Source organism: Oryx dammah, unplaced genomic scaffold (genome assembly GCF_014754425.2).
Source record: "Oryx dammah isolate SB20612 unplaced genomic scaffold, SCBI_Odam_1.1 HiC_scaffold_28, whole genome shotgun sequence".
Classification (NCBI taxonomy): domain Eukaryota; kingdom Metazoa; phylum Chordata; class Mammalia; order Artiodactyla; family Bovidae; genus Oryx; species Oryx dammah.
The window spans coordinates 15,878,433-15,894,654 of record NW_024070212.1 but is presented as its reverse complement, the minus strand read 5'-3'; the positions used below and the strand labels follow the sequence as shown (position 1 = coordinate 15,894,654).

Sequence of the window (16,222 nt, the reverse complement as noted above, 5' to 3'; positions counted from 1 at the left end):
AAAACGGGAGGAAAAGGAAGGGGTGGAGACAGGGAGGGAAGCAGGAAGAGACAAGAGGAAAATTTTGGTCATTTTCTGGGAAAGGGACTAGAGGGGCCTGAATGAAGACAGTAAGACCAAGCATATTAAAACAGCTCTAAACATCTGAAACTCAGACTCTCTCAGATTTCCACGTGCCCACCCCTTTCCCAAGACAAATGAATCAGATACCGAACATATGTATAGAAAATTGTTTTATTTGGGTAACATTTCCCAAAACAGGTCAATTAGTAAAATAGATTCTAGAGAATATGGCCCTATGCATAGCCCTCCCTCCCCCAAAAATAACCCTGGGGGTGAGCCTTCCCCTTCCCCCTTGGGATCCTCTAGTATAAAAAAAAGTTTTGGCAGCTCAGTGTTTATCATCTAGGCTTGGGGCACCGTGTGCATGTTCAGTATTCCTAGGGTGCAGCACAGTAATGGGGGGGTGGTAACTCTGCCAACATGCCCCCAACCCCAGCTCAGCAAACATTTCTACCACAGCTCACCATCTGGGACTAAAACAAGGAGACCCCTTCCACTGATGTGCTGGCCAGGGCTCAGCACCTTCACTTGTGCTTTGAGAAAGAGGGAGGGGATTTATTTGGCACTTTAAAAAGAGAGTAGTGAGCAGGACTGGAGAAGCCAGAGGAGGTACCAAAACTGGCAGGAAGAGGCCATTTGGCACTAGTCCCCTGGGAGAAGGGAAGAGGAAGATAGATATGAAAGTAGGAACTAAGAAAAGTAGAAGGAGACCACTCCAAGTGAAAGAGGGCTGAAATGGGCTAGAACGAATAGGACTGCCAATTCAGCCTATGCCTTCTCCACGCCTCTATCCCCCCACAGCGGTTGGGTGCTCACTTCCAGCCTTACAAGTATCTGCTTGTCCCTACGTGTAGTGTCTGACCCCTGATACTAGCACTCACTGTCTTCCCTAATCCTGATGTCCCTTAATCATATCTCTAGTGACCTGACCATCTTTTGTCCCTTGGGCCTGGGGGTCAGGCTCTTGTCTGCCCAATTTCCTCTCATTGGACAAACAGTCTCAAAGGCTCCAAGCCTATCTCCCAAAGAACTTTTTAGCCCTCAATACCTCCCTTCCCCACTCCTTCCTTTTCCCCACACACTGGGAGAGGGGGAGGGAGGTCAAGGGCACGTGGTACCCAACCTTCCCTGCCTGTCTTGGAGCTTTCTAGATTTGGATAAAGAGCAGGCCAGTGAGCAGGGCAAAGCCTGCTAGAAGCAGAATGACCTTGAGGATTCTCTGCTCAGAAGTGGCCAACTCCTGGGGCAGGATTTCCAGGAAGGTGATATAGAGAAAGGTGCCAGCCGCCATGCCCTCCAGCACAGACTGGGCGAGCTGGTGTAGTGGCCCAGCTGACTCTGCCAGAGCTGTACCCAGTCCAATGCCCAGGGGTGTCATGCATGAGAAGAGGATCCCACAGCCAGCCACCACCTGTGCTCGCAGGTGGCTCTGCAGCAGCCGCAGGGACAAGCTGACTGCCAGGATACCCTTATGGAGCACCAAAGCCAGGCACAGCTCCATGGCCCGAGCCTGGTCTCGCTGCAGCCCCACCGCCAGCCCTTCAAACACTGAATGCAGGGCCAACGAGAAGACCAATACAGAGGCACGCAGCGCTGAGGGAGCTGATGAGGCTCCGCTTGCCTGTGGGACCCCCAGTCCATCGTGCCAGTGCTGTGGCCCACCATTCACTGTTCCAAGCAGAGCCCTTGTCTCCTCTCGAGGTGGTGGTCCCGACTGTTCCTTGTAAGCCAGCGTGATCTGCTCCATCACCAGGACCAGGAAGAAGCCCATGGCCAGGATGAACTCTTGGAGAGGGAACTGGAGCTGCGGGCAGAGGGGACAGCATGGAGTTCAGGAGACAGGCCAAGAAGGGAGAGGAAGAGTCAGATGCAGGGTTTAGTCCCAGTTACACAGACCTGGGGTCCCACACAAACACAAAGCCACTCTCAGTTATGCAAAAATACAGTCACTTGGTACCACAGACTGAGAATGACACACAGTCGGACAGATTATGGTGTCACTCCCAGTGTTACATGGAAACCACGGTTTCTCAATTTTGGTACTATTAACATTTTGGATCGGACAGTTCTTTGTTGTAGAGGGCTGCCCTGTGCCCTGTTGGATGTTTAGCAGCATCCCTAGCCTATACTTATTAGATGCTAGTAGCAAGGCAAGCCCTCCCTCCCTGAGTTGGGACAACCAAAAATATTTCATTACTGAATGTTTCCTGGGGGGTAGGAGGGGGGTGGATTGGAAAGGTGGCAAAATCACCCCCAGTTGAAAGTCACTGATGTAGAAAAGTGTGACATGTAGGCCACACACTGGCCCTCTTTCCCAAGTGCTCACACACTAAGCCACATACTGTCACAGGGACAATCAGGCTTATACACAGTCACACAAAGACACAGGTCACTCAGTCACAGACATGAACGGTTACAGTCAGTGTTACTTCCTCAGTTCCTCCAACTGTCTCAGTTTTTCCAATAAGACTGTTCTGTGCCTTGGACATGATCTTCCCCATATCCTTCTTCCTTGGGCTATAGAAACACCAGGTCCCTGGAAACTGCCTCCTACCCATCCCAGGCCTGTAGGGTAGGGACCTCTATCTCCAACCCTTCAGGAAAGTGCTGAGAGGGTAAAGATGATTCTTGGAGTGCTATTATCTTCCTGGAAGCTGGAACTAGAGACACCCACAAAGTAGACCATGCACCTGGCAATAAGGTTCCTCACACTGTCTCATAGCGTACACAGAGGTCACATAAGGACTGAGGGCGTAAGAACCCACAGAGCTGTGCTGCTCTGTGACTAAAAATCACAGCTCATGGGGTCACAGGCCAAGAGTCCTCGTATAGTCATAGAGTGACACACAAACAGATCCATACAAACCACCTCTCCTGGAGGTGTGTGACTGAATATCCACATACTCAGGGTCACATGCAGATGGCCAGGGCTCACCGTCACATGCAGGGCTGCCAGGGCCTCATCTATAGCACCCAGGTAGTCAGGCAGCAGGTCCAAGAGACATGTGGCCAGAAAGACACCGCCCGCAAAGCAGCTTACAAGGCTCAGGGCTTTTTGGCGGGAGGCTGGGCAGGAGTGGAACACAGAGGAATCAGTAAATGAACCCCCTTTAGGGCCCACTACCCAATCAAAGCAATAGTCACTCTTGCTGTCCCCCCTTAGGTCTACTTCTTAACCCCAGGGACTTCCCTAAGCCAAGCATCATGGAACAGGGTAAAGGAGAGGCTTACCTGAGGCTTCAGGGTTAGCTCCCGGCCGCCGCAGCACACAGACGGGCACTAGACTACAGATGAGGGTGAGCACCAGCAACAGCACCAGGGCCCCCAACTTCACCTCCAGTCCCATGGGCACTGGGGCCTCTGAGGCTGCTGCCTCGGGGCGCCACACCAGGAGCTCTGGCTCTCCCCAGGGCCCCATGGTGGCTGCGGTAGCTCCAATGACTCTCAGACCTAGGAAGATAGAGTGAGTGGGTCACAAGGGGAATATGGGATCAAAGAAAAGGGAAGGGTGGCCCGCAGAATGCAGCTCCCTCATCCCAGCCACTTTCTGACCTTTCCTATCCCAGGGTGACTCATCCACTCCTGACCTGAGGCTATTCCTCTTTCCCCTATTTTACCCCTTTCAAGTGAATTATTCAGGGACCTAGCAAGGGGGAAACTGAGGTCTGGGGACTGTGTGAATAGCTCATTACTCTTTCACATGAGGCGCCCAGAAAACTAGGGAGCTGGGCTCCTTTAAGCAAAGTAGATGCCAGCCGCCCCCTCCAGGAAGGAATGGATGAAGCGAAAAGGGTTCAAGGAGAGATGTCACGGATAGCTTCGTGGACCACCTGAACAGGGCGAGTTGGGGTGCTTTCCCGCTCCCATTTCCCCAGCGCCGCCATCCCTCTGAAAGTAGAGAGCGACTGTTGCAAGGCACGGGCTGGGATGTCGGGACAGAAGACCAAAGAGGGGCCCTAGGAGTCCGGGGTCCCGGAACGGGCTGACCCAACAACTGAGGGCGGTGTCTGGAAGTCCGGGCTCTGGGAGGCGGGGTCTGAGGCCACCACAGTGCCGGGAAGCTGAAGAAGAATGCGAGAGCTGGGACTCCGGCTCTCAGGCTCGGGGAGGTCTGGGTGGCCGACCCAGATCCCGCTTTCTGGGAGCCAGCACTCACCTCTGGAGGGTCTCACTACAAGGCATCCGCTTGGTTCCGGCCTCGAGTCGGGAATTCCCGCCCCCTCCCCTTCGTTTCCCCCTCCCCTCGCGTCCACCGCGTACCGGCCCCCCAGTGACCAATGACAGCGCCTGGAGGGCGGGGCCAGGCTGGGAGTGACGTGAGCTAGGAGCAATCAGAGGTCGGCAGCCAGAGTCCGGCGGAGGCGTGGACGATCTGGGGGAGTGCGGAGCTGTGGGTGGGGGGGTCGAGCAAGGGAAAGGAATTCAGAGAGCGTCTAGATCTGAGAACCTTGGTCTCAGTGATGGTCAGACCCGCGGACCTGACTGGCCTACAAAGGCTTCGATCCTTTGAAGATTCTAAAAGAGAAAGCTAGATGCTTCTCCGCGGGCAAAGATGATGCTCCATACCCTACCCCCGCATTCCCAAGTCTTCCGCCTTCCACATCTCTGAGGATATCTGCCTGGTCCTGGGCCAAAGTCTTCTTATCTCTTTTAGAAGATTCCAAGATCCCCTTCTGGGCACCAGGGCGCCAAAGGGAAAGCATTCCATTCCTAAGACTGACTTCCTTGCTTGATTTCACTTGCTAGCACCCACAAGGAAGAAAAAAAGACAAGAATCGAAAGGGAGGGCTAGCAAAGTATTTCTTGAAATGCCAATGGTGGGAGCTGATGTGTGCAGCCTTCTGCCTGTTCAAGTGGGTAAAGTGGTGGGACCCCTCTCAGGGGTTGCTGAAACCCCACTTGATGAGGAGCTTCTCTCCGCACACCCCAGTCTATCCTCACCATGCCTCAGGACAGCTGGCCAGTATTCTCTCCAATCTCACCAGGATCTCTCTATCTTCTCTCCCTCCAGCTGCATCAGCCTCTTTTCTGTTTTCTGTTCCTTGAATGAACCAAGTCATTCAAATCTTGGTTCAGCTACTTACAAAGTATAAACGAAAAACGTTGCTTGCCATATGAGTAAACAAAGGATGTTGAAGCCATCTAGCCAGGACAGCTGCGTGGTGAGCCCAGAGGGAACTCAAAATGGAGAGGAATGGGCTGCCCGGCTGCCAAGCCCTTAGTCACTGCAGCCACCTCCCTAAAGTAACCCCTGAGGGGACTCAAGATGGGAAAGAACAGGATAGTGTCCCCACATAGCTAAGGTGCAAATCAAAATAATTTCAATGAGCGCAAACTGTTAATGTCTTTCCATACACAGAGAAGTGCTAAATTCATTAACTTGAGATATCTGGTTTTCTTTAATTAATAGTAATCTTTTGATGTTCTGAACACCTGGTCTTTGTTGCAAAAACTATGTATCCTGATTCCTCCCTTATCTTTTTGGAGTTGTCCCTCAGAGCTATCTGAGAGGCTGCCTCCGGGGCCTGAAGGCCTCAGAAAGACCACCAAATAAAACATAATTCTGAGCTTTTAGATAGAGCAATTTTTTTTAGTCAACAAGAGTAATCTTGAGAAAATTGTTTAACTTCCCTCTGCCAGCTGTGAATTGCTGAGAATTATATGGGTAACATAAAAATGCCTGACCATATATCAGTTACTCAATAATGATTAGACCCTATTCTTCTCTTTACCTTCAACCTATTTAAATTTTCACAGGAAGAATACCCATTTGAATTCTGAATCCACATCCCAAGTTTCTGTGCTTTATTTTTATTTATTTTTAAATTATGATTTAAAATTTTTTATTGGAGTATAGTTGATTTGCAATGTTGTGTTTGTTTCAGGTGCACAGCAAAAAAGTCAATTATACATATACATATATCCACTCTTTTTAGATTTTTTTCCCCATATAGCTTACTATAGAGCATTGAGTAGATTTCCCTGTGCTATACAGTAGGTCCTGATTCGTTATCTATTATTTTATTATTATCTATTATTTGGCCATATCTTGAGGCATGTGGGATCTTAGTTCCCTGACCATGGTGCGAACCTGTGCCCTCTTCATTGGAAAGCAGAGTCTTAACTACTGGACCACCAGGGAAGTTCCAGCTATTTTATACAGAGTAGTATGCATGTGTCAATCCCAATCTTCCAATTTACTCCTCCCTGTCCCTTACACCCTAGAAATGGTGAATTTGTTTTCTACATCTGTAACTCTATTTCTGCTTTGTAGATAAGTTCATTTGTACCTTTTTTTTAGATTCCATATATAAGGGATATTATATGATATTTGTATTTACTTCACTCAGTATGATAACCTCAAAGTCCATCCACGTTCCTGCAAATGGCATTAATTTCCCTTTTTATGGCTAAGTAATATTCCATTGTATATATGTACCACATCTTTATCCTTTCCTCTCTTGATGGGTATTTAGATTGCTTCCATGTCCTGCCTGTAGTAAATACTGCTGCAGTGAACATTTGGGTGCATGTATCTTTTTCAAATTACGGTTTTCTCCAGATATATGCCCCAAATTTGTGTGGTTTATTCACTGAACTAGTCTTTATCTGAAGTACTGTTGGGAGGCAGATGAAAATCATACCTAATCAGAATAGCTCCATTAAAAAAATTGGGGGGGGGGGGAGGGCATGCCCAAATGCATGTTAGACTGTAGCTTCCCAACCAGAGACTGAACCTGCACTGTCTGCATTGGGAGCAGGAAGTCTCAACCACTGGACTGCCAGGGAAGTCCCCATTATTTTATTCAAAGTGAATTCCTGGGCCATCAGTCTCTAGATGACTGCAAAATGTCCCAACTTTTGGTATTATTACATTTGTGTCATGTTATCTGTCTCCTCTTTGGTAAAACTGTAAATTATACAAATGCAGAATACATACTGCATACTATTACTGGTAACTATATGCAAAAAATTAGTCAAACTCCCAAACCACATCCGAGTATTTTAACCTTTTGCAGTTTTCTAGACCTTTGTCCCTCCATTAGTTAACCTGTGAGTATGTATACACAACTGCTGTTCTTTATCAATAGCATAATGCATGGATTATGGATTTGGACAACCCACGATTGCGCGACTTTCCAAAGTCAAAGCGCTGTCTGGTTATTTACTCCCGGCCTAGATTCGGAGTCACGTGGCAAGTGAAACCAAACCAAGCCTCTGCCCACATTCCCGGAACTTCCCCTCACCCCACCCCCTTCCCTACTGTAAATCGTCTGGCTCTTACCCTCCTTCTCATGAACCAAATCCCTGCCAGACAAATAAATGCTCTGGCTGCATTGGCCTCTCTCCCCTTCTCTCTGACAGCCAATTCCCACCAGTTACGGCGGAGCCTGCCTCCAGACGGTAATCCCGTGGGCTCAAGGCACAGCCCCTCTTTAGCTTCCAACCGGATTCAGCTGGGGGAGGAGCGCCATGGAGTGGGGGAGGGATGCCTTGGCCAGTCTTCGGCAGTCCTATGGACACTTCTCTCCCGTTTCCAGCCCCGCTGTAGTCTCCCGTCTGTAACACTGACGGCTAGAGAACAGCACCAAGCGTCGTGTGCTCCATTCACAGACATCTCTAGCCTTCCCTGAGGAGCCGTCAAACCCTCAGGAAGATCTGCTGTCACTAGGAGAAACTGAGGCAGAAGGGGCCAGGCTGATGTCTTAAATCCGGTTTGTGGACACTCAGCCTCTTAATCACTGCTCCAGATACTGCTCCCCTACTGTGGCTCTTGGCTGGGTACAACCCACTTCTGTAGTGTAAAGCTGGGGGCGGGGTTTGGCTAGGCAGGTCCAGGATGCGAGATCCTGGAAGAAAGAAAAGGTGTACTGTTTGGGGCCATCAACGAGCTAGGCTGGCTTGGCAGGGCTGGGCTCTTCGAAACAGGTAATAATACCCAGGGGGGGTGCCTGTGGGTCTGAACCAGAGGGATAAGGCCGAAGGAGAGATTGCTGGAGTGACATTTGAGGGGGCTGCACAGGGGAGAAAGGGGCAAAATGGAAAAGGGAGAGGATCTCAGAAACTGGGGTGGGGCAGGGGGAGAGCCCTCCTTCTCCTGCAACTGCCGCCCCCTCCCCCATGCCTCCCAGCAGAACCATGGATTTCAGTACCCCTGACCTGCTGGACATGTGTCTGGAGCCTCCAGAAGATGTCTTCTCAACAGGATCTTTCCTGGAGCTGGGACTCCATGGTCCACCTTCAGAGGTTCCAGTGACTAGGCTACAGGAACAGGGGCTGCAAGGCTGGGAGTGCAGTGGGGGCCACGGCTGTGTGAGTGTGATGAATGGGAATGGGTATGGGTTGAGACATCTCTTGTGGTAAGAAGTGCAAGAGGCTTCAGTTTCTACTGAAGAGCCCCTAAAACAGACATGAGCTGTAACTACCCTCATGTCCAAGGACAGAAGGGACTGAAACTGATCTAGTTTTGACGTTAGATAGGACTTCCAGAATTCTTCCCTATACACATTCACACCCTCTTCTACTGTAGGGTCTTCAAGAGAGTGAGCCTGAAGATTTCCTGAAACTTTTCATTGACCCCAATCAAGTTTACTGCTCAGAAGCATCTCCCGGCAGTGACAGTGGAATCTCTGAGGATCCCGGCCATCCAGACAGCCCCCCTGCCCCCAAGCCACCCAGTTCCCCTGCCCTCTATGAGGTTGTCTATGAGGCAGGGACCCTGGAGAGGATGCAGGGGGAAGCTGGGCCAGCTGTAGGCCTCATCTCCATCCAACTAGGTCAGTGTTCTTTGTGGGAAGGGGACATTGGCCCTCCAGGTCCAGTCCTAACCCTGGAGTTAAGGGGGTTTCCCCAACCTGTGCCACTGCCCAGAGCCTGTGGCCATCCACATCCTTTCTCCCAGCCACTTACGTCTCCCTCAGATCAGTGGAGCCCACCATTTGCGGTGCCTGACGCCTGCGTGGTCAGTGAGCTGCCTCCTGATGCTCACATCCTGCCCACGGCAGCTACTGTAAACTCAGCGCCTCCTGCAGCCCTGGTGAGTCTCGGGGAATCACTGTACTCAGTACTCTCTGATACACAGAACTGGGGAAAAGGGGTTGAGGGAGGGGAAACCAATGCTGAACACTGTCTTTGCCCCAGTTTTTGTGGCATTGCGCCTGAATGCCAGAGAGATGTGAGCAACTATAAGAGCAGGAATGGACAAGAGAGACAGAAGCCCTTGGGGTTAAGGGGGTAATATCTCAGTTAAGGAGAGGGTAGGGTGAGGGAATCCAAGGATAGGGCTCAGGAGAAAGCCTGGTCCTGCATGCACTGTCTACTCAGTTAGGGCCAGTGTCTCAGCTTTGAGTCAGGACGTGGAAATGGGATAGGCCGCCTGGGAATCCAACTGGTTACTGGGCACAGGGTGTAGAAGCAACTGCAATTACAGTTTTTATTGGAACAATAGTTCAGCAGTCACCCACTGCCCATAGTTACAGCATAGGGGTGTGACACGTCACATACCTTCCCGAGGGGAGCTGGGCTGGTTCCTTGCAGTGAGGATGAAGAAGGGGCCTTGCCCAGGACACTGTTCCTCTCTTTATCCTGAAAAGAACTTGTGTGCAAAAAGGCAGGGAGTAAGTTCTAGCCTCCCTGCAAATCTGTAATTGAAGCTGAGACCAGAAGCCAAGCCAAGCACCTTAGAATCTTGGGCTAAGGAATCTTAAAAAGCCTGAGGCATCTAAACTTGTGTGTGCATCAAAAACACTAGGGCATTTGTAGTGGATTGCCAGGGAAGTCCTAGTGTTTTGTTTTGTTTTTTAAATTTTATTTTTTGTGTGTTAGGTCTTCATTGCTGTGCAGGCTTTTCTCTAGTTGTGAGGAGTGAGGGCCACTCTCTAGTTGTGGTGAGCAGGTTTCTCATTGTGGTAGCTTCTCTTGTGGGACACAGGCTTGGGGGGTATGGACTGTTCCCAGATCAGACACTGAACCCATGTCTCCTGCACTGGCAGGCAGATTCTTTACTACCGAGCCACCAGGGAAGCCCTGGTATTGGTTTTGAAATATATCTTCTAGGGGAATTCCCTGGCAATCCAGTGGTTAGGACTCAGGGGTTCCACTGCAGGGGGTATGGAATTGATCACTGGTTGGGAACTAAGACGCTGCAAGCTACATGGCACAGCCAAGAAAATAATAAATAAATACCCTCTAGGCTTCATTTTCAGAGATTTTGATTAGGTGGATTGGGAGGGACACCCCTCTAATATAGCACCAAACAGTATCAGAAGCAAGAAAGGAACATCAGAAAAAGTCAGAGGTAGAGTGGTTTAGCTAAAAAGTCAAAGATCATCAGAAGGCAAAAAGCAATTTCCTCTTGAGTCACAAAGTGAAGTATAAATCTTTCAAAAAGGAGTATTAGAAAAGTAAGCTACTCAGTTGATGGGCCCACATTAACCAGACACCATCTACCCTTCCCACATACTCTGTTCAGTCTGGTTGCCTTTGGGGCATTCTTTGAGAGGGAATAGAACTTCAGTCTGCAAAGTAGGGCTCGGACTTGAGCATGAGCCACCACCCCAGGGATCTCCTTGTGGCTGACAGGCAACAGTAACACTGCCAAATTGAAGTTAATGGCTGAAGATGAATCATTTGTCTGCTGTAAGATTAAGCAAACTCTACCTTAGTGAGTTACTCCACATCCTCTCCAGATACTCCTAAGGTCTGCAGAAACGTGCATCAGAATAGTTCCTCCCTAGCCTGGTCAGACTGCCAAGGGCCTAAGTCTGTGGACAAAAAATATGACAAAACCACCTCCTCTTTCCCTAGTCAGCCTCAGGAAGTCCCTGTGGCTTAACTGAGAGTCTGTCTGAATTAAGGTCCCTGCCCCTCATTTCATTTCATGGTTTGTTATTCCTCAGAGCAAACAGGAAACACTCCCCAGGAGGCATGAGAGGGGAACAGTCTTGAGAATGGGATGACCCTCTCTCCATTCTCATCTTCTCTCATGCCCCAGCAGCTGCCCTGTCAAACTTTGTTCCTGACAGAAGAGGAGAAGCGGCTGCTGGGACAGGAAGGGGTTTCCCTACCCTCTCACCTGCCCCTCACCAAGGTAACACGCTTCCCCCAAGGGTATCCCAGTACTGCAGCCATATCAAGGCCTCAGGAGTAAGGAGAGCAGGACAAAGTTGAGGAGTTGGGGGAGGCTGAGGGCTCAGGACTGACACATCCTCGGCCTCCAGGCAGAGGAGAGGGTTCTCAAGGAGGTCAGAAGGAAAATCCGTAACAAGCAGTCAGCTCAGGACAGCTGGTGGCATTCCCCTAACCTCTTACCTGCCCCTCACCAAGGTAACACGCTTCCCCAAAGGGTATCCCAATACTGCAGCCCTATCAAGGCCTCTGAGGAGTAAGGAGAGCAGGACAAAGTTGAGGAGTTTGAGGAGGCTGAGGGCCCAGGACTGACACACCCTGGGCCTCCAGGCAGAGGAGAGGGTTCTCAAGAAGGTCAGAAGGAAAATCCGTAACAAGCAGTCAGCTCAGGATAGCCGGCGGCGGAAAAAGGAGTACATTGATGGCCTAGAGAGCAGGTATGTTTGGATTCACATTTCTTTGCCTCAAGCCTGGGCCCCTGTCCTTACCAAGGCTGGTGAGGTCAGGGATGCAAATGATTACCAAACCTCATCCTACCTTTTCGCCCTCCCTAGGGTGGCTGCCTGTGCTGCACAGAACCAGGAACTACAGAGAAAAGTCCAGGAGCTAGAGAGGCACAACATGTGAGTGAAGACAGTCTGCGTGTTGGGGGAAGTGTGCTGCACACATTCTTGGGCCCTGGTTCCCAAGAGATCTGACTCTTCGTTCCTTGTTTCCCAGCTCCCTGGTGACTCAGCTCCGCCAGCTGCAGATGCTTATCGTTCAAACCTCCAACAAAGCTGCCCAGACTAGCACTTGTGTTCTGGTACCATTGGTCTATTTCCCATCTCCCCCGTCACCTCCTCCACCTTCTGCCACATTTCCACCCCTATGCTCCTCACTTCCTAGACAGACCTACTAGCCCATCTTTGATGACCTCAACTGCCCCCTAGTCACTCTGCCCTCTGCTCCCTTCCTTGATGGTCCCCACAACCCAAGTGTCCTCTTGCTTCTTCCCAGATCCTTCTTTTCTCCTTGGCTCTCATCATCTTGCCCAGCTTCAGCCCCTTTCAGGGCCTGCCAGAAGCCGGGCCTGAGGATTACCAGCCTCATGGAGGTGAGAGGCAAGGGCAAGAAGGAACTGTTTTCTGGGTAATCAAGAAGTGGGAGGGAGGCCCTGTCCTGTCTAGGATCCCTGACCAAAGGAGGGAGCATTTTTCTACTGACCTTTTTCCTTCACTCCACAGTGATTTCCAGGAACATTCTGACTCACAGGGACATGACAGAGAATCCTGAAAATGCAGTGGTAGAGTCCAGACTGGAGGGGCCACCTGGGGCCAAGGGTGCAAACAGCTCAACAAGGACACTGCTTGAGAAGGTGGGAGGGAGGGCAAGCCCCAGCAGGCACATCAGAACTGTGTTACATGCAGATGAAATGTGAGCTGTAACACTTCCTGGCTCACTTCCCAATCACAATAAAGAATCCAGGGCTCTGCTACTGTTATGCTTCCTCCTGGGTTCCCACTCAGGGCTCTTTGGCCTCAGGGTTCTGAATCCCATAAGGATGCCCTTGATGTCTGTACCCCATGGCTTAGTTGGCCTATATCAGGGGGAAGCTCAAATACTTTCATTATGTATCTGTGATTTTATTTCTTCAAGGACAGGGTTAAAGGGAAACTGATGTTTTGGCTAAGAAATAAACTTTTTTTTGGTAAAACTATATCCTGACAGTTTTAAGTAAGTAGTGGAAAATCCCATGGATGGAGGAGCCTGGTGGGCTGCAGTCCATGGGGTTGCTAAGAGTCGGGCACGACTGAGCGACTTCACTTTCGCTTTTCACTTTCATGCATTGGAGAAGGAAATGGCAACCCACTCCAGTGTTCTTGCCTGGAGAATCCCAGAGACAGTGGGCCCCCGTCTATGGGGTCACACAGAGTTGGACACGACTGAAGCGACTTAGCAGTAGCAGCAGTGGAAGAGGAAGAAGACAGGTACCTGGTAAACTGGGGCCTAAAATCACTACCCTCTTTCCCTCTCTACCACCCCATGACTTCCTGCCCCAAACCAAATTACAGATAGGGAAGGAAATGATTTTACTCTTTTTATTCTGCTCATTAATTATTTAGATGGGGAAGATGAGAGAAAGGGGGTGCTACCACAAGGTTCCAGAGAACCAGGGGCACAAGTCAGTTTATTCTACCTCCTGTCTGAGGCAGGGTTTCTAAGACCCAGATGAAAGGAGAGAAAGTAGCTATATGGACTCAATTTGCTTCCGGACCTTTTCCAGAGCCTTTCTGTCCAGCTGTCGCTGACGAACGATGACAAGGCAAGCAAAGACCAAGGCCAGACCTATGACAGCCCCTTCAAATTTCCAGAATAAGCGTTGTTCCATCAGAGCTGAGCGGCAGCTGAGGGCAAGAAGAAACAGTTATCCCCAGAAAAGATCAGACAGCCTCCCCCTCTAATCTCTCTTCTGCTTCATCCTAATGAAGGTATCTCCAAAGGGAAGAGAGAAAACCAGAGTCAGCCTTCTAACGTGTTTTACAATATATTAATCCCCCTCAAATATTTAATTTTTAGTGAGATAAACAGAGCTGATACTAACCAATTTTACTGATAAGAAATCATGGGAGGAGAGCTGGGACTTGGGTTCAAATAATTTGGCTCCAAATCTCCTCCCCTTTCCAATATGCCAGCTACCTCCAGAAGAAAAGGAAGAGGCAGGACTGTTTACCTAAAGTCACAGGAGGAAGTGATCCAGAAGGATTCAAGAGAAAAAGCACTTACCTTTTGAACTCACTCCTCTTAGATGAGCTGCATGCTATTTTCTCCACGTATCCTGTGGAACCACACTCAGGGGTGGTTTTCTGCCAGGAGGAAAGCATCACAGCACATGTTAGGAAGGGGCAGCAGGAGAAGCAGCGCACCGTGACCAGCTGCCCGAGGGCTATGGCTGGGGGCTGGTAGGCAACAGAGAACTAATGGGGAGTTCTCCTGGCGCGGGGGTGGGGGGTGTTTACATGACCAGGAGTATGTGTCAGTAAGAACGCTTCAGGCTCAACAGCCTAGGAGAGGCACGGGCAGGTTCTGGAGCCTACTAGATTAAAACTGAGCAGACCACAGTTATTAGCTGAACGTCACCATTAACTTGGATAAGGAACAGGAGGAAGACAAGTTCAGATCTGGACGTACACTGAGACGTCAAGGAAAAAGGCCAAAAGACAATGCAAAGGCACTCCTGAGACAGTCACACCGTCCCAGTCTGATTCAGTGTGAGAAAAAAGGGAGAGAAAACAGATACTCACAGCCTGGAAATTAGAACACGGAGCACACTCTTCGGCCACCACAAACTCTTCCACCAGCCAGCACGGCAAATTTGAGGTGCTCACTAGAGAGGAAGAGAAATGCAAGCCTCAGACTTCCGAAATTTCTGTCCTCAATTCTTCTCCCCTAAAATTCTGCCCATCAACTTCCCAGCACAGTTGTTGAAGGCCCTCGTCCCACGTGGTACTGCCCTTTCCCACCTCATCTCTTGGAATATGGGAAGATGTCAAAACAAAATTATAGGAGTGACGAGTTCCAGACCATCACCCACCTGACAGTTTCTCTTCCCGCACGGGAGCCTCTGCTTGGCTGCAGCGGGTGGGGGGAACGGGCAAAAGTCAGAAACCAGGAAACAGGGAACCCCCACTCCACCTCCGCGGTCCTGGGACGCGGGGAACGGGGACGATACGATCCTCGCATGCCCTCCTTTCCCCTGCCCTCAGCCCCTCCTTACCAGAGCCTTAAAGTGAACGCGCAGAGCAACCAGCAGAGGCGGTGGCCCTGGGGGAGGCCACGCCCCCCCGCGCCCGCCGGCATGGAGTGCTGCGTCGCACCTGTCGGGACAGAGGGACCTGCCTGCCTGTCCTCGTGCCTCGATCGGAACGCAGAGTCCGCGCTTACACGGCAGTCCTCCAAGAGGTTCCAACTCAGGGCTGCGAAATGCTGGAGTTGCCTATCAGATTAAAGGCTCTGTCCGTACGGCCCCATGGCCACGGCGAGAAAAGGCAACACGCATTTGCTGGGTAGGACCGTGAGTTTCCTTCTTCGACCGGTACGGTGCTGACGAAAGGCCGAGGAGGCCTACGGCCTTAGCATTCCCTCGGCTCCGCTTCCGCTCCCGGCGCGGCCATGTTGCGCGCGGAGGATCCTGGGCGCGGGCCCGTCTCCGAAGCTAGGCCAGTGATGGGAGGTGGAGGCCAGTGATGGGAGGCGGGGGCCCGCGGCTGGCCTGATGGGCCTTGTAGTCTTCCGCCCGCTGCTCCCTGGGAGTTGGATCTCCCTGCGGCGCGTTGCGACCCACTGGCTTGGCGCACCGTTGCATTCTGGTCCTGGTAGTCTTTTGCGGGAACGGAGAAAATGGCGGCGGTCAGTCTATCGTTCGTTGCCGTATCTCCCTGGGCTGTCACCTGTTTGCCCCTCTGGGCAACGGCGAGACATGAAAAGGAACGATACTCCGCCCTCTCAGGACTTTCCTCTCTCCATAAAACCCGAGGACTCACAATTAAGCCTCCGATTTTCTGACACTCCTCCCCATTCCCACCTTGAGCGATGATCAAGGGGAGAAGCTGGGTTGGCGTTCCAGAGATGAAGGCAAAACTGTTACTTTCTCCTCCCTCAAGGGGCAGCAATATCCGAAACTCTGTGAATGTGAAGGCTTCCCCTGTCTCTCGGCTCCCACTCAGTTCTACTCAGATGGGACCTTGTTTAGTCGCTAAGTCGTGTCCGACCCTTTGCGATTGAAAGATGCAAAGGAAATATTCATTAAAATACTTTGTTCTCTTCTGTTGCCTCACATTTATATCATACTTTTTGAATTTAAGCTCATTTTGATTCTCTTCTGTAATCCTGAGGAGTCAGTTGGTATTGTCCCTGTTTAATGAATAAGCTCAGTCTGTTACTTGTCCAAGATCATACAGCTAGTAGGGGAGCTGAGACCTAAGTCCAGACTTGCAATTCCCAGGCCACAGATTTGTGCCTGTTTTCCATCCCTGTGGAGTCAAACCTTGGC

General features: G+C 50.6%; 3 protein-coding genes across 13 annotated transcripts; 1 reads left to right on the top strand and 2 right to left on the bottom strand.

Annotated features, from left to right (window-relative positions):
- Positions 1-218: 218 nt before the first annotated feature.
- Positions 219-12,485, bottom strand: SLC39A1 (solute carrier family 39 member 1). Of its 3 annotated transcripts, XM_040230532.1 has the most exons (5): positions 12,397-12,485; positions 9,568-9,648; positions 3,295-3,513; positions 2,999-3,129; positions 219-1,867 (listed from the first exon to the last, which is right to left on the bottom strand). In XM_040230532.1, the coding sequence occupies exons 3-5, from the start codon at positions 3,479-3,481 to the stop codon at positions 1,211-1,213; spliced, it is 975 nt and encodes a 324-aa protein (XP_040086466.1). In that variant the 5' UTR covers positions 3,482-3,513; positions 9,568-9,648; positions 12,397-12,485; the 3' UTR covers positions 219-1,210. The 3 variants fall into 3 exon arrangements, with proteins under 3 accessions (XP_040086466.1, XP_040086465.1, XP_040086464.1); XM_040230531.1 differs by lacking the exons at positions 9,568-9,648; positions 12,397-12,485 and adding an exon at positions 4,220-4,854; XM_040230530.1 differs by lacking the exons at positions 9,568-9,648; positions 12,397-12,485 and adding an exon at positions 3,894-4,181.
- On the top strand, positions 7,515-12,891 carry CREB3L4 (cAMP responsive element binding protein 3 like 4). Of its 9 annotated transcripts, XM_040230525.1 has the most exons (10): positions 7,536-7,992; positions 8,196-8,376; positions 8,594-8,840; positions 8,985-9,100; positions 11,060-11,152; positions 11,521-11,627; positions 11,745-11,813; positions 11,911-11,995; positions 12,190-12,286; positions 12,417-12,891. In XM_040230525.1, exons 1-10 carry the CDS (start codon positions 7,904-7,906, stop codon positions 12,608-12,610), a joined length of 1,278 nt encoding a protein of 425 aa, XP_040086459.1. In that variant the 5' UTR covers positions 7,536-7,903; the 3' UTR covers positions 12,611-12,891. The 9 variants fall into 9 exon arrangements, with proteins under 9 accessions (XP_040086460.1, XP_040086455.1, XP_040086454.1 ...); XM_040230523.1 differs by having other exon boundaries at positions 7,532-7,992; positions 8,594-9,100; XM_040230522.1 differs by having other exon boundaries at positions 7,532-7,992; positions 8,594-9,100; positions 11,057-11,152.
- Positions 12,892-13,257: 366 nt separating this feature from the next.
- JTB (jumping translocation breakpoint) lies at positions 13,258-15,722 on the bottom strand. The gene is made up of 5 exons (XM_040230540.1): positions 14,948-15,722; positions 14,765-14,802; positions 14,475-14,557; positions 13,957-14,036; positions 13,258-13,577 (listed from the first exon to the last, which is right to left on the bottom strand). Exons 1-5 carry the CDS (start codon positions 15,028-15,030, stop codon positions 13,421-13,423), a joined length of 441 nt encoding a protein of 146 aa, XP_040086474.1. The 5' UTR covers positions 15,031-15,722; the 3' UTR covers positions 13,258-13,420.
- Positions 15,723-16,222: the final 500 nt, after the last annotated feature.